Source organism: Pleurodeles waltl, chromosome 8 (assembly GCF_031143425.1).
Source record: "Pleurodeles waltl isolate 20211129_DDA chromosome 8, aPleWal1.hap1.20221129, whole genome shotgun sequence".
Taxonomy (NCBI): domain Eukaryota; kingdom Metazoa; phylum Chordata; class Amphibia; order Caudata; family Salamandridae; genus Pleurodeles; species Pleurodeles waltl.
In genome coordinates, this window is record NC_090447.1 from 1,500,409,471 (window position 1) to 1,500,432,317 (window position 22,847).

Genomic DNA, 22,847 nt, shown 5'->3' on the forward strand with positions numbered 1-22,847 from the left:
TGGCAGCATTTCTGAGCAACCACTCTTTTTGTCTCCAGAGTGACAGGATGTTTCTTCAGTTCGTCGTAAGTGAGCAACATTACAATGGCGGCTGCTGCCCCTTGGCCTCAAAACACCCTTTTTTTTCAACATACTTTTATTGGTGTTTTAGCGATATACAACAATGGGGTGGGAACCCACGTGCATTCACAATTTCCAAATGTCACCACAGCAAGCATGCTAAAACATTTCTAAACACAACCTTTACCCTCCATAACCCACCCTTCCCTGTCACCCAGAGAGTCTATTATTAAAGCAGTCTCATCGTGGTACAGGGGTTCATCACCTTATTGCCAGCCAGTTTATACAATGGAATTTAGAAATTTGATGCACCACCTGTGGAGAAGGGCTGGGGAATAACCATGTGTTGTAATGGCCATCCCAACATCTCCAGATGAAAGGGAGGGGTGGGGGGCACCCAGAGTGGCTTGGGATCTAGGGAGGTGTGTCATTGTCCTCTACATAATGTTTCAATTCTAGAGTCAGAGCATCCTAGCTTTGTGCAATAGACTGCTTCCTCAGTCCCCGTCTCTCCTCCTCATCCAGGGCTTTGCTCCCTGCTTCGGACCAGTGCGCAACTGCTTTCCAGGCCTCTTCCGTCAAGGGACCCGCCGACTTCCAACACATCATTATACTCCATTTGGCTAGCAGTAGCAGAAGATCCATAAATCTCATTACCATCATCATCGTCCTCATAAAGCTTTATTTTGGACGCGAAAGTGACCATAAAAGCACACTTTAAAAACATCTAAAATAAACAACAAAACGTTCTCCATATGTACAAAAACATGCATAGAATTAAAAGGCACAGTTAAAAAGCATCAAACAAACTATTACATTGCATGACAAGTTGAACCATGTGAAGTGCAAAACATTTTAACAAAGATGCAATTTAGAATACAGTATAAAACTTGTAACTACTAGGCAGAAGGGTAATCTATGAATTAAAACATTAGAGAATTTCACCTGGTAATTGAACATTTGAGGAAAGAACATATACTGGCACAATTAGATGGGGAATCAAGCTCTTGCAAATACACTACGGTTAATCTTGAGGATCTAAGCCTCTGCTTCCGTAGAATCGGGATTAAAAACCTCTTAGTAAGGTCATCATACATTTTACAGAAAAGAACGAAATGCAACAAACTTTGCGGTGAAAACTCATCACAGGGGAATATCATGACTTTTGAGGGCTCAAATTGGCCAAGAAGAAAACTAAGATGTCATCTTACAGAGCCTAACCTGAACCTGGTGAGTGGTAACCTGTCCCAGGAGCCATCAATCCACTCTAGATATGGTTCTAAAATAGGGAAGTTTGAATCTCCACATACTCTTTGTTGGACATTGTTTTTAGTTCTAAATCCTCTTTAAGGGCTGTCAACATTTTCTTAAATGCAGATTTTCCCCAATTTATATCCTCTTCACAAATTGACAAGGGATTGTTGAAAAGTGCTGGCCTACCCAGCTTCATAAATTCAGCATTTATATAACCAAGCCACAGAATATTCATGCCTTTTTCACACTTAAGGCAGATCTATTTAGCGAGGCATGAGGGTTCGCCCAGATGGAGCACCACAAAGTCAAAGGGGAAAGTTTAATGATATCTGCGGCGAAATCCATCTCTAGCTCCTGATGTAAAATAAAAGTGAAGCATGAAGGAGGAACTCCCAGAAGTCACGTAAACACCCTAATTTGTTTCACCTAAAGTGAGCTTGTGTTGGATTAGCCTCGGATCCCTGCACCATAAGTAAGAGACAGAAGGCATTTCCTTTTATAAATTTCCAGGAAGTGGGAAACCGTTTTTTTCCCTGATACGCTTAGCAAGGTTAAAAATAAAACCCACCGCCCCTAGAAATGTCTGCCTCACTTTGGCTAAACAGGGGCCCCAATTTCCCCAGGCATTCATAACAACGCCCAGATATGAAAAGTCCTCTGTCTGGGCAACCGGCTGACCCTTGCAAAAAAATTCTCTGCATCTTACAAGTTCTAGGCTTACATACCATAATGAACATCTTAGCTTGATTTGTGACCAGCCCCCAGGTTCCCATAAAAGACACAACTTCTTGGAACAGCACATTAAGGAAGTTTGGGATTCGGGATAAAAGAACTGCATCATCTGCATATAGCAATACCTTTTTCCCACTAATGAGTGGAGCATCCAAAACTGTTTCAGGAAGGGCTGTGCGGAGGTCATTAATGTACAGAAGGAACAAAATAGGAGCCAAAACCCAGCCTTGCCATGCCCCCCTACCAAGCTTTAAACTCCCTGTGTGTTCACCAGATGAACTAAACTTCACAGATTCTGACAAATCATAATGAAGGGCCCTCAAAAACGGAACCACATCAGCCTCAAATCCAAGGCCTGTTAAGATCTCCCATAAATTTGACCTGGCCACACTGTCGAAGGCACAAGAGAGGTCCGAGAAGGCCAGGCAGAATCTCATTGTCACTTTGGCTTGGCGGGTCTCGAGTAAGTGTCTAAGAGGATGTCCTCCATATTGGTCAATGGTGGCCTGCCTGCGACCGCTGCTATCACAGTCTGTATAGTGTTCCAGTGTACTCGGAGAACCAGACAGCTCCACATGATGTGGCAAAAATCTGCAGGAGTGCAATGGCACCTAGCACATTCAGCGCGAGCTCCCAGGCACAGTCACCCTATATTTTGAGTTGTAAGATATGCTTTATGGGGTATCTTAGTTGAAAAAAAATTAATTGAGCTTTTCTGAAGATCTTGTGAGGGTATTCCAGTGCCCTCTGCCATTCCTTATCATTTGCAAACAAACACAAATAATGGACGGATGTTTGATTTGCTCTGCCTTCTGTCCCTCATCTGTTGTTTTTGCATTTGTTTCCCCAAGTGGGAAGGGTATGCCGGGGCGTGGGTCCTCTGCTTGCCACGCCACCAGATTCAACCTAGCCTGGCTGATGAGGAGTGATACCCTGAAACCGGTCGCAGGATGCTTGTTTCTGGTTCAGGGAGGACCTGGCCTGGCAGTTCGGGCTGGAATGTTGCCATGGAGAAAAGGGTCAAGACTGATTTGCATATCACTGGGTCCAAACTGGGGTGGCGTGGTGAGCAAATAAACTGATGGATTATACCCAGATCTGTGACTGCGGGTGAATGTTTGATTTGTTCTGCATTCCGTCCATCATCTGTTGTTTTTGCATTCCTTATCATTTAGCAAACACCCGAAATCATCTTCCCAGGATTCTCTGTGGGTCTGCAAGGGAAGATTGGTGTGTTCCCGGATGGCCCTATAGATCCAAGTGATTTGCTTTCGGCACTGCCCTATAGTGTGAATAGTTTGCAACAATGCATTAGTAAGGTGTGCATTCCAGGTTTCTCCCCAGAGTTGCTGGAGAATCCCTTGAAGTCTACCATATAGAAGAAATTAGCCAGGCAGCAAATTATGTCTTTCCATTAGGGTGGGCAAGTCTAGTAGAGTCTTCTCTGCTTATAGGTCCCATGAGATATTGAGGCCCACTGCCTCCCAATGCACCAGATCTCCGGCTGTCAAGTATCTAGAATTGCTTGGGAGGCCTCGTTGGGTTATAGCTGATGCATAAGGTCGGGCAGCGCCAGTGTACAGGGAGTCCCTCACCAAAAGTTCAAGAGCCAGGCATAGCAATATTGGCTCTGCCCCTCAGAGTCTAGAACCCGGAAACAGGAGATAACCCAGTGCGCATCCTGTATCTATGGGGCCTTGAGTCCTGTTTCCTGTCTATGAGAGTCAGCCAGCCAGGGGCAAGCCACTGTAGTTGGGCAGCTAAATAATAGGCATAGAAATCAAGGGCTCACCATCCTGCCCTGTCAGGTGGCAGCCTTAGTTTAGGCAGACTGATACTTCATGTGCCTGAAGCCCCTATTAGGGTTATCAGTAATGTATCTAATTGCCTGAAATAGCTCTTGGGCAATAGCAAGGGGAGGTTTGCAAAACAGTAAAGAAGTTGAAGTAACATGACCATCTTAGAAATGGCTATACGGACCAGGACCAAAGGGGCAGCGAGGTCCAGAACGCCACCTGGGTGCAAAAGGATCTCATAGCGCTCCCCAGGTTGCCCTGCAGTAAATCTGTGGATGCACTGTATATATTAATCCCAAGGTAACTAAAGGTAACCGGGACCCAAGGTATGGGTTGTGTTCCCAGAAGGACTGACCTCTGAGGTGCATTGCATGTGAAGGGGAATGCATGGAACTTATTATGGTTGATCTTTTGGCCTTAGATAGCAAAAAAAGCATTTAGGATCTTGGCGATCAGAGGTTTATCTGCTGTGACATTATGCACGTAGATCAACATGCCATCCACTTATAGTTGTACTGGTTGCATCAATCCGGGCGTCAGTATGCCCCAGGTGGGACTACTCAGCCTCATCTTTATCTCTAAAGGTTCAATAGCTGTAGCAAATAACAATGGGGAAAGGAGGCACCATTGCCGCATGAGTCTGCACACTCGATAGAAGTCTGAGAAATGTTTCCCCATCATAGCTGTTGCCGTTGGAGCCCCATAGAGGAGCTTAATTCAACCAATTAGGGGCGAGGGTAGATGGAATTTATTCAGAGCTTCAAAGAGATAGGGCCACAGGAGAGTATAAAATGCCTGCTCTAGACCTAAGGAGAAGCAAGCTGAGAGGGTCCACTCCGTTGGGGCTTGTTCTAAGATCTGGTAACCCCTTCTGAGGTTCAGGGAGGTATTCCAACCTGGAACAAAACCATTCTGGTCCCTGTGGAGCAGCCTGCGCAATACAGGGAGGAGTTGATTGGTCAGGACCTTGTCATCAGTATTAAGAGTTGAGATGGGATGGTAAGAGTGCTCTTCAGGGGACTGTCCTGGTTTTGAAACAGAGGTCACCACAGCTTCATTAGTCATGCTTGGGAGGGCCCCCAGCTCTAGCTGCTTTGTACAAGCGCCACAGTTTTGGAATCGACTCTGCTTCAAAGTCCCAGTAAGACTTGACAGGCAATCCATCTGATCCTGGGGTCTTGCTACTTGGGAGGTGATGAATTGCCTCCTGTTGCTCCCGATCGGAAAGGAGGGCCCACAAGCTCTTGTGTAGGTCCCCTGGGATCGCAGGGAAGTGTAGATCTGTCCAATAGGCGTCAAGTTCTGTCTGGTCAATTGGGGCATCGTCAGAATATAATGCGATATAATGGTGATAGAACGCCAAATTTATCCCAATTTGCATGTGAACCACCCTGGCTGATGGGTCTCGAATAGTGAGTATGGGGGTGCGCGATGAAGCTGGCCAGTATACATCCCATCCTGTCTCCTTTTGTGTGGGAGAGTTCTGCATAAGCATTGTGATATAGCCAACGGAGGCACTCCATCAGAGCCACATGATCCTCCTTGATTTCTTGCAGTCGCTGTGTTTTTGGCGGGTCTCAGATGGCAGCCTGTTTGGCCTTCATTAGGTAAACCATTGTAATTTTTAAGTCAGAACTAAGGGTGGACTGGGCTCCCAAAGTGGCATGAAGGAACGCCCCCTCTGACCATCCCTTTAAAAGCCTTCCACTCCGTCAATGGGGAGGACATCGTATCCTTGTTGTCCTCAAAATAATGTGTGACAGCATCCTGTATGGTGTTTCGCGTGATGGAGTCCTCCAGACACTGTGGCTGGAGCCTTCAATTGGGGATCAGTGTGGGAATTCAGCCTAATTTAACACCTACTTCAAAGGGGTTATGATCTGATAATGTCCTCCCTACATAGGCTGCTTGACAGATAGAGCGGGAGCCCAGTGTATAGTCCAATCTAACATGCAGGCCATGAGGGGGAGTAGAAAGAATAGTCTGTTACTCCTGGGCATCTGCCCCTCTAAAACTCAGCCAGGCCCCAGTCCAACCCCCAGGACTGCAGCGCCCCAGAATTACGGGCAGCCATGCATCCAGCAAGGGAGGGTAGGATGGTCTGGTGAAACATCTAGAGTCAAACTGAATTCACCACCAAGCAGCCAGGGCAAACCAGCTGAAAATCGACAGTCTCTGAGAGGCCTCTTCCGGGAGACCGACTGTTCATCATTAGGGGCATATATACTGCTCAAGATGAGTGGGACTCCGTCAAGCTCTCCCATGAGCAAAATACACCGAACTTGCGGATCAATTCAGGTACCTTCCACCAAATATGGGACAGTCTGTTTTGGCCAGATAACCACACCTCAAGCGAATAGTGAACAAGTTGTATAATAGAGTTGACCTCTCCGACTATGGTGCAATGTGTAGCCTACCTTCTCAGACAAGCGTGTTTTCTGTAAGTTCTTCCAAGAAACCGCATTGTTTCCTCAGTGCCGCCATCCCCCTAACGTTCCATGTAGTTATCAAATAGTTACTTGTATGGGCCATAGTTTATATTTATAGTGAACGAGATTGGGTCCTGGGAAGAGGGGGCTCCCCTTCATGCTCTCTCTTTGAATACAACTGCTGACAAAACGTGCCCGTAGATCAGTGGACTTTGCGGGTGGTGGTAACTCCCCTCAAACAACTGTGGGTCAGACTACAGAATGGTGCCTGATTAAAACTGAGAACTAAACTGCACAGTCAATCTAGCACTGAGGTGCAAAGACACAACTTCCTGAAGTAAGGCATTTGCTATCTTTGAGAAGTCAGGATCTTTCAGTGAGAAGAGGTAAAAACATTCTTCAGCCCTGTATGGATCAGATGAAGTACGCATTCAGGAGGAGAATGTCAAGGTATCAATCAAAAGCTAGTTTCGGTGGAGGATCATCACCCGAGCATCCCCTGAATGAGGATTGCCTTGACCTCCTCAACCAGGAGTCTCGAAGACACAGAGGGGGAGAGAGAGAAGCCGTCCTCGCCACTGCCCCAGGCTGACCAGGTTGCATTATACTAGTTCATTTGTTGGCTGCAGTGTCATTACCAGGAGGGCCCTAGCAGCGTTGCCTTACTCCAAGCCAGATAGGCCTCCCTTGACTCCTCCAAATCCAGATCTGCAATCCTGTCACGAAATGTTGCAGCCGCTGCAACCGCCGAATGTCGGCCTTCATTTATCTGTTGCTAGGAGAGGCCTCTTAGGGAGACCGCCTCTCAATCTCTGAGAGCGATGTGTGGCCAAGGCAATGCAGGTCTGGCGGATGCCCATTGGATGCCTCTCCAGGTGTGTCACCTGCAGCGTAGTGATCCAGCCAAAACCAGGCTTCATCTGGGAATCTTAATAAATGAGTCTTCTAATCCACCATAATCTTTAGCTTTGCAGGGAAGAGAACTGCATATGTGACCTCAGCTCCCTCAGGTGCTTTTTAACAGAGAGAAAGGAGGCTCTTTGATGCTGGACCGCCAACGTGAAGTCTTGAAAAATCATCTGCCTGTAGAGGGTCCCCAATGCAGGCGCTGTGGAGTATACAATCTCAGTTTCAATAGTTCAGGACCCTCCGATGATTGGTCCATGCATGGCCCCAGGTAGGGGGGCCCTAGCAGGAACCTTGTGTGCTAGCTCCACTTTGAATATCGGGGAGTGATCTTGGCAGAGCAGTTCCTCCACCTACTCCTGTCAAGGCAAGCCGCGATTCACCAGACAGGTCCAGGAGTCACTTTAGAGGGTGGAATCCTCCCCAGTGCCTGGGCCTACAGCATCCCCTCGGCACCTTATTCACTACAGGTCATGGACTGACACACTACACACACGTCCACTGGGCCCCTGCCAGCGTTTGACATGCCCCCCCAGAGCCCAGGGGCCTATCTCTTTAGGGATGGCACAAACAGCTGGCACCAGCTTCCCAGAGGTGGCCCTCCTTCATCCCCTCTGGTCTAGACCTCTCAGGCCTGTGGGTCCCACATCTCACAGCCTGCCCGTGGCCAGGTCCAAGCACTGTTTGTCTCATTTCGGCCCGACAAAACCCTCATCGAAGCCCAAGGGCCCAGTCATGCCCAGGCCAGTGGCAGACCACTCCCCTGGCTGCTGGCCCCTGGCAGGGCAGGCTACACCCCGGCTATTCCACCGCTTGTCTCAGCACCCCCAAGGGATCTGCACCTCAGTTCTCAGAGCTGGGGCAACTCACTAAAGGTCTGCACCACCCCGCAGAGATCTTCACAGGAGTAATCTGAATTGAATTCATGCGGATGATGCAGGCCAAACGGGAGCTCAGTTAAGTGTTGTATGCCATGTTGGATGACTAGCCATACCCCCCCCATCAGCCGCAAGACACCCTAAGAGAATTTGCAACTATGCATGCCCTACTAGTGATCTAGCTCACTTGTCGAATATATGTTGATACATCTTTCTGGAGAGTTGCAAGGCAAAGTCTGCACCCCATAAAGTGACTGCTTTTGATCACCCCAAATTCTTAGAATTATCTTAGATCTCAGATTCTTGATAAGCTCCCCAAACTTTTCCTGATTCCATTAAGAAGAATTGGGTTCATATGAGTTTTTCTAAATATTGGTGTGATTAAAGCCTCCCCTGCCCCAGAATAATGCAATCCATCAGAGAGTCTATGGATCTCTTTCCTGAACTTAGTGTGGTAAAGCATGACAGTGACCACAAAGAGCCTTTGTTTGTGATTGCACATTTTCACTTTGCCGTTTTTTCTGATGGTGACTTTTTACTCGGCTTTTCGCTCATGCAATAATGTACTGAGAAATCACTGTACATGCAGCATGTTTCTTGTAAGCGTTGCTACCATTCAGTCTGTACACTCCATCCAAGGCTAGGCAGACAGAACATGATGCCCTACGTATTGTGATTGTCCATGGAGACAGCTCATCATTTGCAGACATATCATCACATGGGCTCTGCACCTCTGACACAGTGCAATACGAACCGTGTTCTGCGCAACATTTGGCAGAGAAACATGTCTGCAAGGATTGCCCTGAAATGTGGTGCACTGTGGCCGAGATGTAGCCCTGCTGATTTGACCTCTAACCTGCAAGGGAAGATAGGTGCACTATACCAGACCAGCTTCCTGGATTCCCTGTACATCTTCCCCAGGTATGGGGGGTTAGGCTATCTCAATTGATCTGGCAGAGGGTACTCCCACTATGCTCTCAATAGTCTAGATAGTAACAGATAGAAGGGTACCAACATAATAACATTAACATGGTTGATTTATTCATCTTTTTCACCACTTGTATAATGCTGGTTACCATGCTTTGTCTCATTTGCCTAATAATCACAGCTTATGTATGTAGAATACAACTGTTGCAAAAAATGTTTAAAACAACATTTCTGCATCTTTCTTGTGTCTCATCTTGAGTACACAAAGTGACAATGAAAGGGTAGATGCGTTTCTATAATTTTGTTGGCAATCTGAATAGTCATGTTCAAGGTGGCAGATACCATCTGGTACCCTGGTATGTTAAGGAGTTCTGATCAGGCCCTGTAAGCTAGCTAGGAACCGTGCCAACATTTCCTGATGGTATAGGTGGACTGAGTCCCTATACATGGACGTGTATGATTCACTGGACCAGTATAACATCAGCTCAGCTCCTTGAACTTAATTTCTTTTGTTCCAGTCAATGTAACCAGGAGGTTACAGAGACTTTCAGGAGTATGAGCATCCTGCTTAAGGGTGGTTTTCCATGCAAAGGAGACATATGTTTCTGCACCAAACTAGCATCAGTTGCTGAACCACCAATCAAAGCCTACTTGAGTAGACACGTTTTTGATGTGCCCATGCTCAAACCCTGAAATGTCCTCAAGTTTCAGGTACAAGAGACTCGGCCAGGATTAAAACAGGGACTGTTGTGGATCCAATACACCATTCTGCATAAAGCTGTTTGAGTTGAAGGCAGTCTTCTCATTCTTAACTTCTTTAATTCCAGTAGTCAGGTCCAAGGTGGTGATGGTGCACACCAACAACAATAGGGCCCTTTTTAGTGTCTCAAAATAAGACAACAGTCCAGTCATTTGCCAGAAAGCTGCTGCCTGGCAGTGGCTGTTTGAGAGAGGGCCATTTCCTAGGGCGTGGTCATCCTGGTATAACTCATGCCAGATGTGCAGAATAAGAGAGCAAACAGCCTGAACAGAAGCCTCAGCTTGCTCCACAAGTCCTCATTAAAACCTCCAAGATCAGGTGACAGCCCAATATAGATGCCATTCCAAACCATCAGAACAAGAAATGCAACAGCTTTGTCTTCTGAGTAGGCAGGGTTGGTCTTGTGCTGGGATGGTTGTGAAGAGTACTGGATTGCATTCCCCGACTGCTCAATAAAGTGGTTTTAAAAGTACAGCCCCAGGTATTCAGTCATCTTGGTTATCCTACCAGGGCTTAGCACGTCTGGTTCTTGAGCTTCCTGCACTATTCTCAAACGTAGACCAGCCAACTTTCCCCAAGGACGGACCTTCTAACCACAGGAGGGAAGGATGATTGCCTTGATCCTCACGAGTGAACATTCACTCACCGGGTAAGTATGTTTGGTTTAGTATATACCTAGCCCAGACATAGCTGGGAAGCAGAGTATCCCTGTAATGAGTTTAGGGACTGACTCAGCATTGTATACATTAAAAAATGAAATAGTGATGACTGAGGGTGAAGGCATGAGGTTCCTCTGAGGTCGAGGCCACGGAGCCTGAGGGGCTAGGATCATACTTGATGTTGGATGAGCTGAGAGTTGTCATTGCTTTTGCAAGGTTTCCAATGGGCAGTCTCACCACATGAGGTGAGATAGTATTCATAACGCTGGAGAATTAACTTTAAAGGATTTGTGTCCTTGTTTTTAGGGTGAGCCTATTGTCAGCGCATGCTGTGTCTGCTGCAAGGAGTATGGTGACTTATGAGGTGCATAGAAGAGGTTGGAGGCCGCTCATTGCTTGTTATTGGTTGGCTTTCCTTATCACTCTCCTTTGCCTGCCCCAGCTTGTCCTTTTTTACATGCAAGAAGATAGTTTTAGGTCTTGGCAAAGGGTATCGCACCTCGCATCTGCCAACTCTTGAACTCTATAGACACCTTGTTGCCACTTTTCAGTAACCTGCCAGAATCAGGCCTGCAGATATACAATGGTAAACCCTACTATTCAGGCAATTGAAATTTTAGATATAGGTCCAAATGGTCTTTCTGGCCTCCAATAATCTTAACAAATGCCACCTGACTAGCTTGTGTAATCTGTTCTTTATTGTAAGAAGGCAACAGTGTGCACCCAGAATATCAACTCCATTCTATCGATGGGACGGGACTGAAGACAAAATATTGAAAAAAATATTGACAGGTAAGCCTAGATTTTCTATACATAACTCCACATATATGTACCTATGCGGTAAACATATCTTCAAGGTACTTAGATGGGGAACTAGGAATAGCATCTATAATTCCCTATATGGTCTTGCCTTTTGATATTTTGTCCCTCAATATTCTATCCTTGAAATTCTTGTACCACAATATTTCGAGAAGCAATATTCAATAGTGTAATCAGGCCAATGATCAGAAGGGATCCCCCTGCCTGCACATTAGAGAGCCTCCTGACCTTGCAGAGCTCTGGCATGGTTGTTTGAGAGTAGGATTGAACCTATGGGCTATAGGTATTTGCCTCATTTTAATTGTAACTACATCATACTAGCTGTTACGGCTCAGTAGATCTGCATCAGCTACAATGTACATTAACTGGATTGTGACTTGCATAGTTGGACCTGTGTAAGGATCATTTGTTTTGTTTTTACGTCTTTATACCAAAACAAGACATATAACAAGGGAATGAGGAGGAAAAGGAATACTTTGCTCACCAGTTGACCAAATGAATTATTACTGTTGGGTTGGTGTTGACCCATCTATGGTTTTGTCAGTTAACTTTGACTAACCCTACACAAAACTTTATTTCTTTTGTTCCAGTCAATTTACTTATGTAAATACCTTGATGCTAAAACGTCTGATGTGTGTGGGTAACTCAAACTATAATGGGACAATGGATGTAGAGCACACAACTGTACCAAACAAGGTTCGTGACTGTTTTTCTTTTTTGCTTTCAGGCAAAGTCTTAGTGAACAGTGTTATGGGGATTAGCAGATCTGCGGTGATTGTTGCTGCGTACTTGATGATCTTCCATCATATGACTATTCTGGAGGCCCTTATGACTATCCGGAAGAAGCGCGCCATTTACCCAAATGATGGCTTCTTGAAACAACTTAGAGACCTAAATGACAACCTACTGGAAGAGCGGGAAGAGTTTGAACAGGAGAGTGGAGATGATGACACGGCAAGTCAAGGCTCGGTCCTCGAAGCAAAAGCCCATTCCATAATGGTACAGGAGGAAGACTCTGGGAGCGTTATGGGAGCAAAAGCACATTCCATCACAGTGCAAGAGGAGGAAACCAATAGCGTTATGGGAAGTGTTATGAGTTCAATTGCAAAATCTAGTGTAGTGTCTAAGCAACCTACTCTTATTGATGAAGATGAAGAGGAAAAACTGTATGAAGCCTGGAGAGTAAAACAAGGCCTGCCCCCACGAGAAGTACCCAAGAAAAATAATGAAGGTAAAGAAATGGAGCTTCCAGATCAGATCAGTGAGGATGATGATGATATAGGAAAAATGATTTTTGAGTGGCAGCGTCGAAATGAAAAATACCAATCAGCCGGGTCTGAAGATGAAGATGGGGACTCCCTCATGGGAGGAAGAAGGTATTCTCCAAGTGAACTTAGTGACATAGAGAGTGTTAGTAGTTTGGACATTCAGATGTTGAAACAGCAATTGGAAGCCAGTGGTATCAACAGAATGAGTAGGCGCCGCGCTGACTCTGAGACCACAGAGGACAGTACCTGGGACATCTGGAATAAAAGGATTCAGGAAATTGAAAAAGAAGCTATAAAGCAGTCTAACGCCAAAGACTCAAGCGAAGGAGGCCCTACCCGGATTGCAAGGAAGCCACAGGATATAGATGAGGAGAGCCTTTTTTCCGAGACCAGTTCTTTGTTCAACTTCTGCAAGAAGAACAAAGACAAGCTGACAGCACTGGAAAGGTGGAAGATAAAAAGGATACAGTATGGTCTACATAAGAAAGATTCACAGTCCACTGAAAACCCAAAAGGTGAAGAAAATGCCGACCAAGGTGAGGCAAAGGAAAAGAACTTGACAGACACCAATTTGACAGCCTACCAAGCTTGGAAGATGAAGCACCAAAAGAAAGTAGGCACAGAGAACAAGGATGAGATTGTAGAGCTTGCCAGGGGTGAGGATTCAGCCTCAGCTAAGAGGAATAAGAGACGGGAAGAGGTCCTTGAACGCTCCAAGAAGACTTTGGAGGAGAGCCAGTCCATATGTGGCTGGGAAACTGAAAGTGCAATGAGTGGAAGTATCCCACTCAGTGCATTTTTGCCATCAGTGCACTCAGGAATGTGTGCTGAGGATTCAGCGTCCGTCTTGAGCATGCAAAGTAACAGATCTCGATTATCGCAATCTATGGGGGCCCCTGGTATTCCTCAAGTCCCTATAACACCCCTACCAAATATTACACCTGCGTCTGGTGATGCAATTTCCATGGCCAGCATTCAGAACTGGATAGCCAATGTGGTCAATGAGACTATCGCTCAGAAGCAGAATGAGATTTTAATGATGTCCCGTGCCCCTTCTGTGATGAGTAACGGCATCAGATCAGGTGATCATGGACGAAACCCTGATGATGATAAGATGTCTCTTCTTAGCATGCAAAGCAGCTCATCTTTTGCTGGGTCCACGTCACGCCAACGAGACATCAGAAACACCGATACCCAGTCGATGATGTCTTGCGATAGTTCATTGAGTTCCAGCATTAGGGGAAAGATTACTCAGACTAGCAAGCCCCTCTACAGCCTGTTTGTTGATGACATAGACCTGAAGGAACTGAACAAGAAAGAGAAAGAGCTAAGAACAGAGCTCAGTGGGAAAATGTCAGAGTACAAAAAAGAGAAAATTGCCACAGACAATAAACGTAGCACGTTGTTTAAAAAGAAAAAAGCCAAAGAAGATGACGATGAAAAGGAAGAAGTTGACTCATTCAATACCACAAGTGGAAATTACAGACCTCTTCACTACGAAGACACCAGCAGAGTTGAAGTAAGCTATCCTTCTGCAGGAGGCTTCTCAAAGGGTGTCCGAGAAGCCAACAGAGCTGAGACAAGCTACTCTTCTGCCGGAGGCTTCTCAAGGGATGTCCGGGACACAAGCAGATCTGAAACAAGCTTTTCTTCTGCAGGAGGCTTCACAAGGGATGTCCGAGACACATACCGAGCTGAAAAAACCTATGTTTCTGCAGGAGGATTCTCAAGGGATCTGCAGGCATCAATAGAGAGTAATGTTGAGAAGTGGCTTAGCGACCAGAAAGCTGAAAACAGGACAACACATCAAGAGTGGTCAGAGGGTGGTACCAACCAGTATGCAAGAAGGGCTGTTGCTAGAGATCCAGACTCCAATTCAATTAGTGATAGAATCTTCAGGTCTCAAACAGAACAGAGAAATGGGTCATTAACTTGTCAACAAAGTACCCGTGATAGCTATCAAGACTCAACTATATTCTCCTCAGCATCAAAAGATGAGGACAAAGACTTCAGCCGCTATGGACAATCAAAATTCAGCAAAGCCACAAGCCCAAAGAATGACAACCCAGAGCCCTTCTTCTTCAGGACGAGTCCAGAATCACACAGTCGACCCGATTCCCCAGAGTCAACATCAAGTTGCACTAGAGAACATCACTTTGAGGCATCAGAAGCTTTGCTCAATGGTGATGCATCAGAACATGAATCGAAGAGAAAATTCAACCACAGCTTTGAAAAGGATGCAGACAAAGCAAAAGAGGATAGCAGCACAGAAGAAGAAAGGACGCCATTGGGTCGATGGTCACAGTACAGAAGAAAAAACAACGAGGAAGAAGATATGGATGACGATGACATTATTGCTGCTTGGAGGAATAAGCAAGAGGACACTAAGGCAAAGCTTCAGAGACGGCGAAAGAAGGACTAACGGCGGACAGCAGCACAGACACTGGGACAAATCAAGAAAGGAAAGCATGACTTCCTGATCTAAGTGACAATATTTGTTCCATACACTTGTCCTACTGCCTTCCTAGCAGCCTCAGACATCCAGTCTGTAGTGAACTTTGTCAAAACCAGCTTCCTCTTACCTATATCTCATATCATATCTCTGACTCACTCTTGTTTTAGCCAATTGCCAACCAACCACAAATCATTCATCAATTTGATTACCAATCTAATTCTACCCCCTTGCGTGAGATGCGCTGCTAATTTCAATGCTCAAATAAATACGGATCAACTCATTTGACAATGTGTAGAAAGAATGTGCGGGGCGTGGAATGTCTCACCAGGCTTTGCCCCTGCTGCAGGCATCTATCTGGCTCTGTCTGGCTAATCCGCCTTCTCTTGTCTGGCGTCATTGCACACCAAGTCCTGGCATCGAAGACATTTCTGGTGGTTGTGTAGAATACTTTCATGGGAAGAGATTGCACAAGCTGATCTGAAGACTTTTGGCACATGCAGAGACTGCCCCTTACTTATGAACATATTTGGTACCATACCCTGTATTCGTCGCACAGCGACTATCCTTTGTGCTGTAAAATCGAATTGCAATGTGCTGTATGCTGTCCAAATCATGAGCCCAAGGGCATTATGCATTGAGGTACTGTCTGTGTTGCACCTGGCAATGGATTTATTTAATTGCTGAAAATTAGAATACATTATTTAACATTTTGTGTCACAATCATTTTCTGCTGCAGAATGGCTACTGTGATGAATGAATGGACATAATTAATTTATTCAAGTCTTACAGACGGCTAGGGTGTTGTCCTGTCACTTTAGAGCACTTCAGTATGTGGCTCAAGGAGCTGGCATGCGGTAGGTTCCGTAAATGCCTGCTGTCTGTAAGAAGTAGTAATTACTTGTAGCATACCTGAAAGAGGTTTTTTGGTGCCCTAATCCTTTGAGATGTAGGTAATTAAATGGAATTCAATAAAAGTGACAGTATAAAGTATTTGAAAGGTAAAGTTTGAGACCAGTGCACACAAGATGTTTTCTCAGTTGAGCCTTCTCCGAAGGCTGCCTCAGCCTTTTTGTTCACTCAGACTTCTGATGGCTGCCTCAGACTTTTTGGTAGGTCAGCCTTCTATGAAGGCTGCCTCAGTCTCTTGGTCTACTCTGCCTTCTTCAATGACTGCCTCAGACTTTTTGTTGGGTCAGCCTTCTTTGATGCCTGGATAGGTCTTTTTTGTCTGCAGGGCCTTCTTCGATGGTAGACTCTGTCAATATCAGCACAGCCTCTGTCTTTTTGTCCGCTTTGCCTTCTTTAATTGCAGCCTCAGTGTTTTTGTCAGATCAGTTTTCTTCCATTGTTGTCCCAGTCTTTTTGTCTACTTGGCCTTCTTCAATAGCATCTTCTGTCTTTTTTGTCCACAGAGTTTTCTTCAGTGGCTGCTTCAGTCTTTATGTCAGCTCAACCTTCATCAATGGCTGCTCAGTATTTTTGTCCACTCTGCCTTTGACAGCAGTCTCATTCTTTTTGTCTGCTCAGCCTTCTTCGATGGCTGATTCAGTCTTCCTGTCCTCTCAGCCTTCTCTGATGGCTGATTCAGTATTCCTGTCCTCTCAGCCATCTACGATGGCTACCTCAGTCTTTTTTGTCACCTCCCCGTTCATCAGTGGCTGCCTCAGTCCAGTTGTCCTCTCAGTATTCTTCAATGACTGCCTTAGTTTTAATTTTGCTGCATGTTGCATTGCCCCTGCAGTCAAATTGTAGTCAAGCTGCAGGCTTGGTTTACCCTTTCCTCTGCTACATATGGCACTTAAACATCTAGGCCGCTTTCCATACCCATTGTTAATTTTGTTGGATATTAATTGATGGCATGACTCATCCTATGGTATTCAGTATGTAATTCTATTTACTGCACGATGAGGGTACCAACATTAGATCAGCCAACTATCATTTATCAACTCAAATCACTCAATCTAATACCCCCGCCTGCATAGGCAATGCCCAGTCCATGTCACTTTTCATATAATTAACTGGCTGGCATTTTACAATGAGCAGAAATACTGAGACACCCAGTTATATGAATTGTCTCATGTGGCTTTGGCCCTGACACAGTTACCCACCTGGCGGACCTCCTGGTCAATCCATCTCCTCTTTCTATGCCTCCTCTTTTTGCACATATTGTGGGAGCATTGTTTGCAGACAGCCTGGCCTTTTACTCCTGTGAGGTTTATGAATGGTGCAGGTACAATTGAATCGGATTCTGAGTTCTAAATGGAGGTAGTGTAGAGCTTTTAGAGTGGGTTGTGTGTGCTGACAGTTTTTCAAACTCAAGATCAGCCTGGCGCTTGAATTGTGCATTTGTTACAGTCTCTCTTGGCCTTTTTAGGTAGATGTCTGTCTACAACATTGCAGAAGGTAAGTTGCTCTATTACCGGTGAATTTGTCAATGGCTGTATGTCAGAATAGCAGCGTCGAAAATATTGACCAACAAGAATATCACATATATATATATATATATATATTAGTTGAAAAAGCCAAAGGTTACAGGGACGTTATAGTTAGGAAATAGAATTTTTTTAAAACATAGAAATTCACTTAAAACACCAGTATTACAGAAACGTCATAGTTAGGCTCACATTTTAAACATACAAAACCATAGAAATTCACCTGTTATAGTTAGAGTTATCTCAAGTAGCTATAACATGTGCCATAAGGTAACTATAACTCGCGCCTCCGCCAAGCACAGTTTTTCATCAAAACGTTTTACTGCAAATATTACATTGATATTATCAATTATGTTATCAAAGATGTCATGAGTGCTGTAATTTGTGGGGTAATTAGCGGTGCATGGCGAGGGCGATAGATATAGTTACCTTCGGGCATGAGTTATAGTTACTTGAGATAACTCACGTGAGATAACTCTATGACAGGTGAATTTCTACGGTTTTGTACGTTTAAAATGTGAGCCTAACTATAATGTCCCTGTAACCTTTGGATTATTAAGTGAATTTCTATGGTTTTTTTTAATTCTATTTCCTAACTATAACGTCCCTGTAACCTTTGTTTTTTCAGTGAATTTCTATTTATTTTTTAACACAAAGTAATTTTCATTATTATACGTTAATCCACCCACCTCCGCTCACAGCTGTAGGCTTCCGAGAACTTGGTAATATTTGGCCGTGTGCAGCGGTGGTTGGCCTGCGGCCAGGCCCTGTGGCCAACCCCCTAAAACCACCCTGTTGATGACCGCAAGGCCTGGCCTACCACCAGTCCCTGCAGCCAACCCCCCTAACCACCCAACCCTGAGAGAGAGAATATGAGAGATTGAGAGAGAGAAAGCGATGTAGGCTTTGATGAGTGATATACTTAGAATGAGATATTTCTGGACAAATTGAAAAGAAAAATGTTTTTATCAGTTTAAAAGACTGAGATCACCTTCTAGTATGTAACTTAAATATTTATAGTTGAAAAGAAACTAAAGCAGGAAATGACCACAGATTCACCTAGACTACAACCCTCAATCTTTAGTGTGCATGTCTGAGACCTTAACCATTAGGTCAGAGGTGACTCCTTACTGTGCAGTGTCCAGACTTAGCTATGACGTTCAACCAAAAGATTTTGAGTGGAAAAATACCACAATGTTCCATCACTAGGAATGTTTAACAATGAAGGCACTAGAAAATAAACAGACACACTTCCAAGCGATACTAGGATTTGAACCTTCAGCCTGAGTGACAGCACAAGACCTTGACCATTCGGCCAGAAGTGACTCTGTTCTGCTCTGCATACAAACGTAACTATAATATTCTCACCAAACATCTTGCTAGTCTGACTCTTTGAAGTCATTCTGTGGAGTGACCATTGCAATAACAATCTCTCTCTCGCTTCCATCAGATCTCAGCACGAGATCGGGAGGGTTCACGGAGGTTTCGCGTCCCCATAGATACAAATTTGTTTTTTGTTTAATATTTCTAAAACCTCTGAACAGATTTACACCAAATAACAACAAGCATTTTCAATGCAACAGATCTCGCATTTGTTCGAGTTAGAGCTATTAGCGTTGTAAAGCAAAACAAAACGCAGCGCGATTGCGATATGTAAAATGCAGCGTGATCACGCTGCTTGGAAAATAAACAGATAAAGTAGTCCGGACTCCAGGCTGAAAACATCGAGCCTCGTATGTTTTTGGTACTTTACCGCTGCTGTGTAGGTGGGCTAAACACCGGAAAAGGCATGACGTATGCATGCCTTTCACAAATGAAAGCAAGTGGATTTTAAAAGGCAAGCCCACAAACCAATGTAAGTGACTGACGTAGCATCGGCGTGGTTTCAAGCCCAAAGAGAGATTACAGAAGGGACTGAGCACTTTGTGCTCGCCCTTAAAAAGGGCGCTTTTTGGATCAAGAGCTACCTTTCTGCCAAATTTGGTGTAATTCCGTCCAGTGGTTTGGGCGTTATTCCTGTTCAAAATCCCTAAGGGAATTAACATGTGAAATGCAACTTTTTTGACCCCCGACCCCTTTTTTTTGGTCCCCCGCTTGACCTGAAACTTTCCAGTCAGCAGCTGTTGTGAGCGTCAAATTTTTTGGGAAGGTTTTGTGAAGCTTCGTCAGCCAGTGCCAAAGATACAGGCAGGTAAGAAAAACACCTTTTCTTTAGAAACTAGGTCCTAACTATAACTACCTACTGGCAACTGCTAGTAGTATACATATATATATATATATATATATATATATATATATATATATATATATATATATGATGTAACTATTTTATTTAATGGTTGCCAGTGGTTTCAAAAACAGTATTTCACAGTTATGAAGTCAATACTGTTAATTATCTCCTGTATTTCACACACCATGCATTGTTACTAGCACATGCAGCTTTCCTAAACAAAGACAGAATTAAATCAAAGCCAACAAATTATTTCTGTATTTTACTTGCTACTGTTAAAATCACATAAAATATACATTCCATGGCTCACGTTTCTGAAACAAGTTTGAGACTTACTGATTCACTGAATAGAGTTCCCCCCACTGGCTAGCTGCCGACTAGGAAAAGGCTGAATTAACTTTATTTTTAGTTTCATATGAGACTGAGTGGAACATCAAAAAGAAATGTTTTGTGAAAATCTGTATCCTGTTTGAAACAAGTTGAGTACAGCATGTGCTACTTTGCATAACGCAGTTGACTTTTTCCTTCTATCTCTGCTTAGGTAAATTTAGAATTTCTGTGATTATTTACATGGCTGCTGAGATTATGCACTGTTTAAGCATAGGCTGTGTAAACGGTTAGCAAATTTCTTTCTTTTACCCGGCCCGACTAAGTGGCAGAGATTATGTACTATTTTGCCTTCAGCAGTGCAAACAGCAAAAAAACTTCACTATTCACCCAGCCGCCGGCTAAACAGCAGAGATTATGTGGTATCTACCCAAAAGCCATGCAAATAGCAAAGGCACTTTACTATTTACCTAGCAGCTGACTAGACAGCCGAGATCAAGTACTGTTTGGCAGGTGGCCATGCAAATAGCATAGAAGTTTCACAATTTACACAGCCACTGACTAGATAGCAGAGATTATCTACTTTTTGGGCTGCTGACTAGATAGCAGTGATCAAGTAATATTTGCCCAGCAACTGTGCAAACAAAAAGAGACTTCATTATTTATCTGGCTGCCGGCTAAAATAGTAGAGAACATGGAGCATATCACCAGCGACCATGCAAACAGCTAAGAAACTTCACAATTTACCCAGTTTATGACTATATACTAGGGAGCATATTGATAATCTTTTTGCGCCATTTTTGTGCCATTTTATTTGGCGCAAATTCAGTGCAAATCGGAGTTTGCGTCATTTTCTGGATGCGCCAAAACACCTTGCATCTATTTGCAACAATGATATGCAAGGTAGGCGTTCCCGTCCAAAAAATTACGCCAACTCCCTAGTGCCATATTTAACTCCTGGTGCAAAAACGACACACAACTAAGAAGCAGAGTGAAAAAATGACGTAAACCACAATTAGCGCCAAATTTTGACACCTCGGTCAGACCAGGCGTTAAAATGAGGCCCACACACCACCACTGAAGGAAAACTCACAGAAGCAACATTGGCAACACACAGGACAAGATGGAAGTGGTACTACTCCAGCTTGGGACATGTCGTAGAGGACAGCAACCACAGCAGTTCCCTCCACCACCAGCGCAGCAACCACGAGCTCCACTGCGGCACCCACACAGGCCACGCAGAAGGCAGGAGAGGATATTCCGGAACAGGACAACCCTCCCTGGCCTCAGGGAACATGACCTCATCAGGACTTACCATCTCAACTGGCAGTCCATGCCATGCCTGCTGCACCGCCGTGAGCCAGATATCTCAGCCAGGCTGCAAACACCACATAACATACCACTCTTCACAAAGCTGCTAGTTGTCCTGCACATGCTGGCATCTGACTCATTCCAGACAACGGGTGCACTGGTTGCTGGTCTTACTCGGTCTTCCTGCCGAAGGAATTAGATGCAATCATCTCCCTGACACTCCTCCACATCGGCTTCCCCAATACCCAGCAAATGCAGCAGGAAACCAAACAAGGCTTTTACCAAATTGATGGATTTCCACATGTGCTGGGTGAAATGGACTGCACCCATGTCTGACTTGTCCCACCTGCAGCAATAGAACATATATATAGGAACCGGAAACATGTATTCCATAAAGGTGCAGGCCATAGCAGATGGGCTATTTATGAACATTTTAGCCAAGTATTGTGGTAGGGACCATGATGCCTACATATTCAGCCACTGCATGATCAACAAACGCTTCCAGGAAGGCCAATATGGCAATGGCCTACTTGTGGGTAAGTCAACAAACCTAGCAATATACACACACAACCCTGTAGGACACACAAGACATACACCACACCAGAAACACATGGCTAGGGTAACACAGATGTGCAGGTAATAACACAAATGCACCATGCTGTAGTACAGCACAATCAGTGCACATCACAAACACATACACCCACGTGTACTTCACACACCCACAACTTGACAGGCACACCACGTGAAGAACAGGTGGAGATATGTTCCCTTTGCTAACAGAAGATGTCCACAAACCACTACAAGTGCCCACAGGTTGGCTACTAAATACACTTCACACACACATTACACCAAACAAAGAATAGCTCAGCAATGTTAATGGCATACATCATGGTCATGTAAAGAAAGTCACACATAGGCACAGCTGCACTTAAATCATACTGTGCAAGTCTCTGGCAGAAAATACATCAAATGCCAGACAACGGTGCCAATACCAACTACATCTCATCTACACATAGCTGTCTTACCTGTAGTGTGCACATACATCTGCCTGATGCATTGGGTCACACACATAGGAATACCAAATTACCGGCCATTACATACCATGTGACAGATTCATGGGAAATTATATAACACCTACTGTAGTACCAACTCACATGCACCACTTACTGCCCCATAACACCATCATGTCTGTATCGTAGACAATAAATGGTCCACCATGGGGCAGAGTAACTGTAAAACAGTGAAGATCATGGATGCCATAGTGGGACCCTGTAGGAGTATAGAGGACATTACTGACCTTGCATGCACTGTGCTAAGGGACACATTTGTAAAGTAGCTGTGCCCCATCCCATAGCCTGTACTGTGCATGTGTTGACAGAATAAATGCTGATCCATGTATTGAAAGCTAGGAGAAGCACAGGTAGCAATGTTGATCATCCTGAAACAATGGGATACACACCCTTATACACCTGATGGCTGACACAACCACCATCTGCCACTCAAGATCACTAAGGGCCATATGTAAGAGCCCCTAGTGCCATTGTCATGCTCTGCACCATATGTACAAGGTGGCATCAGCCCACTCTTTTGTGACTTGATGCCAC

The 22,847-nt window shown here is 44.7% G+C and overlaps 1 protein-coding gene across 1 annotated transcript in view; it reads left to right on the forward strand.

Moving 5' to 3' along the window:
* The window catches only part of STYXL2 (serine/threonine/tyrosine interacting like 2), an 83,165-nt gene extending 67,512 nt beyond the window's left edge, over positions 1-15,653 (forward strand). The window contains exon 6 of the mRNA XM_069202747.1: positions 11,948-15,653. Within this exon, the coding sequence (XP_069058848.1) occupies positions 11,948-14,910 (2,963 nt within the window). The 3' untranslated portion in view covers positions 14,911-15,653. The remainder of the gene's footprint in view (positions 1-11,947) is intronic.
* Positions 15,654-22,847: the final 7,194 nt, after the last annotated feature.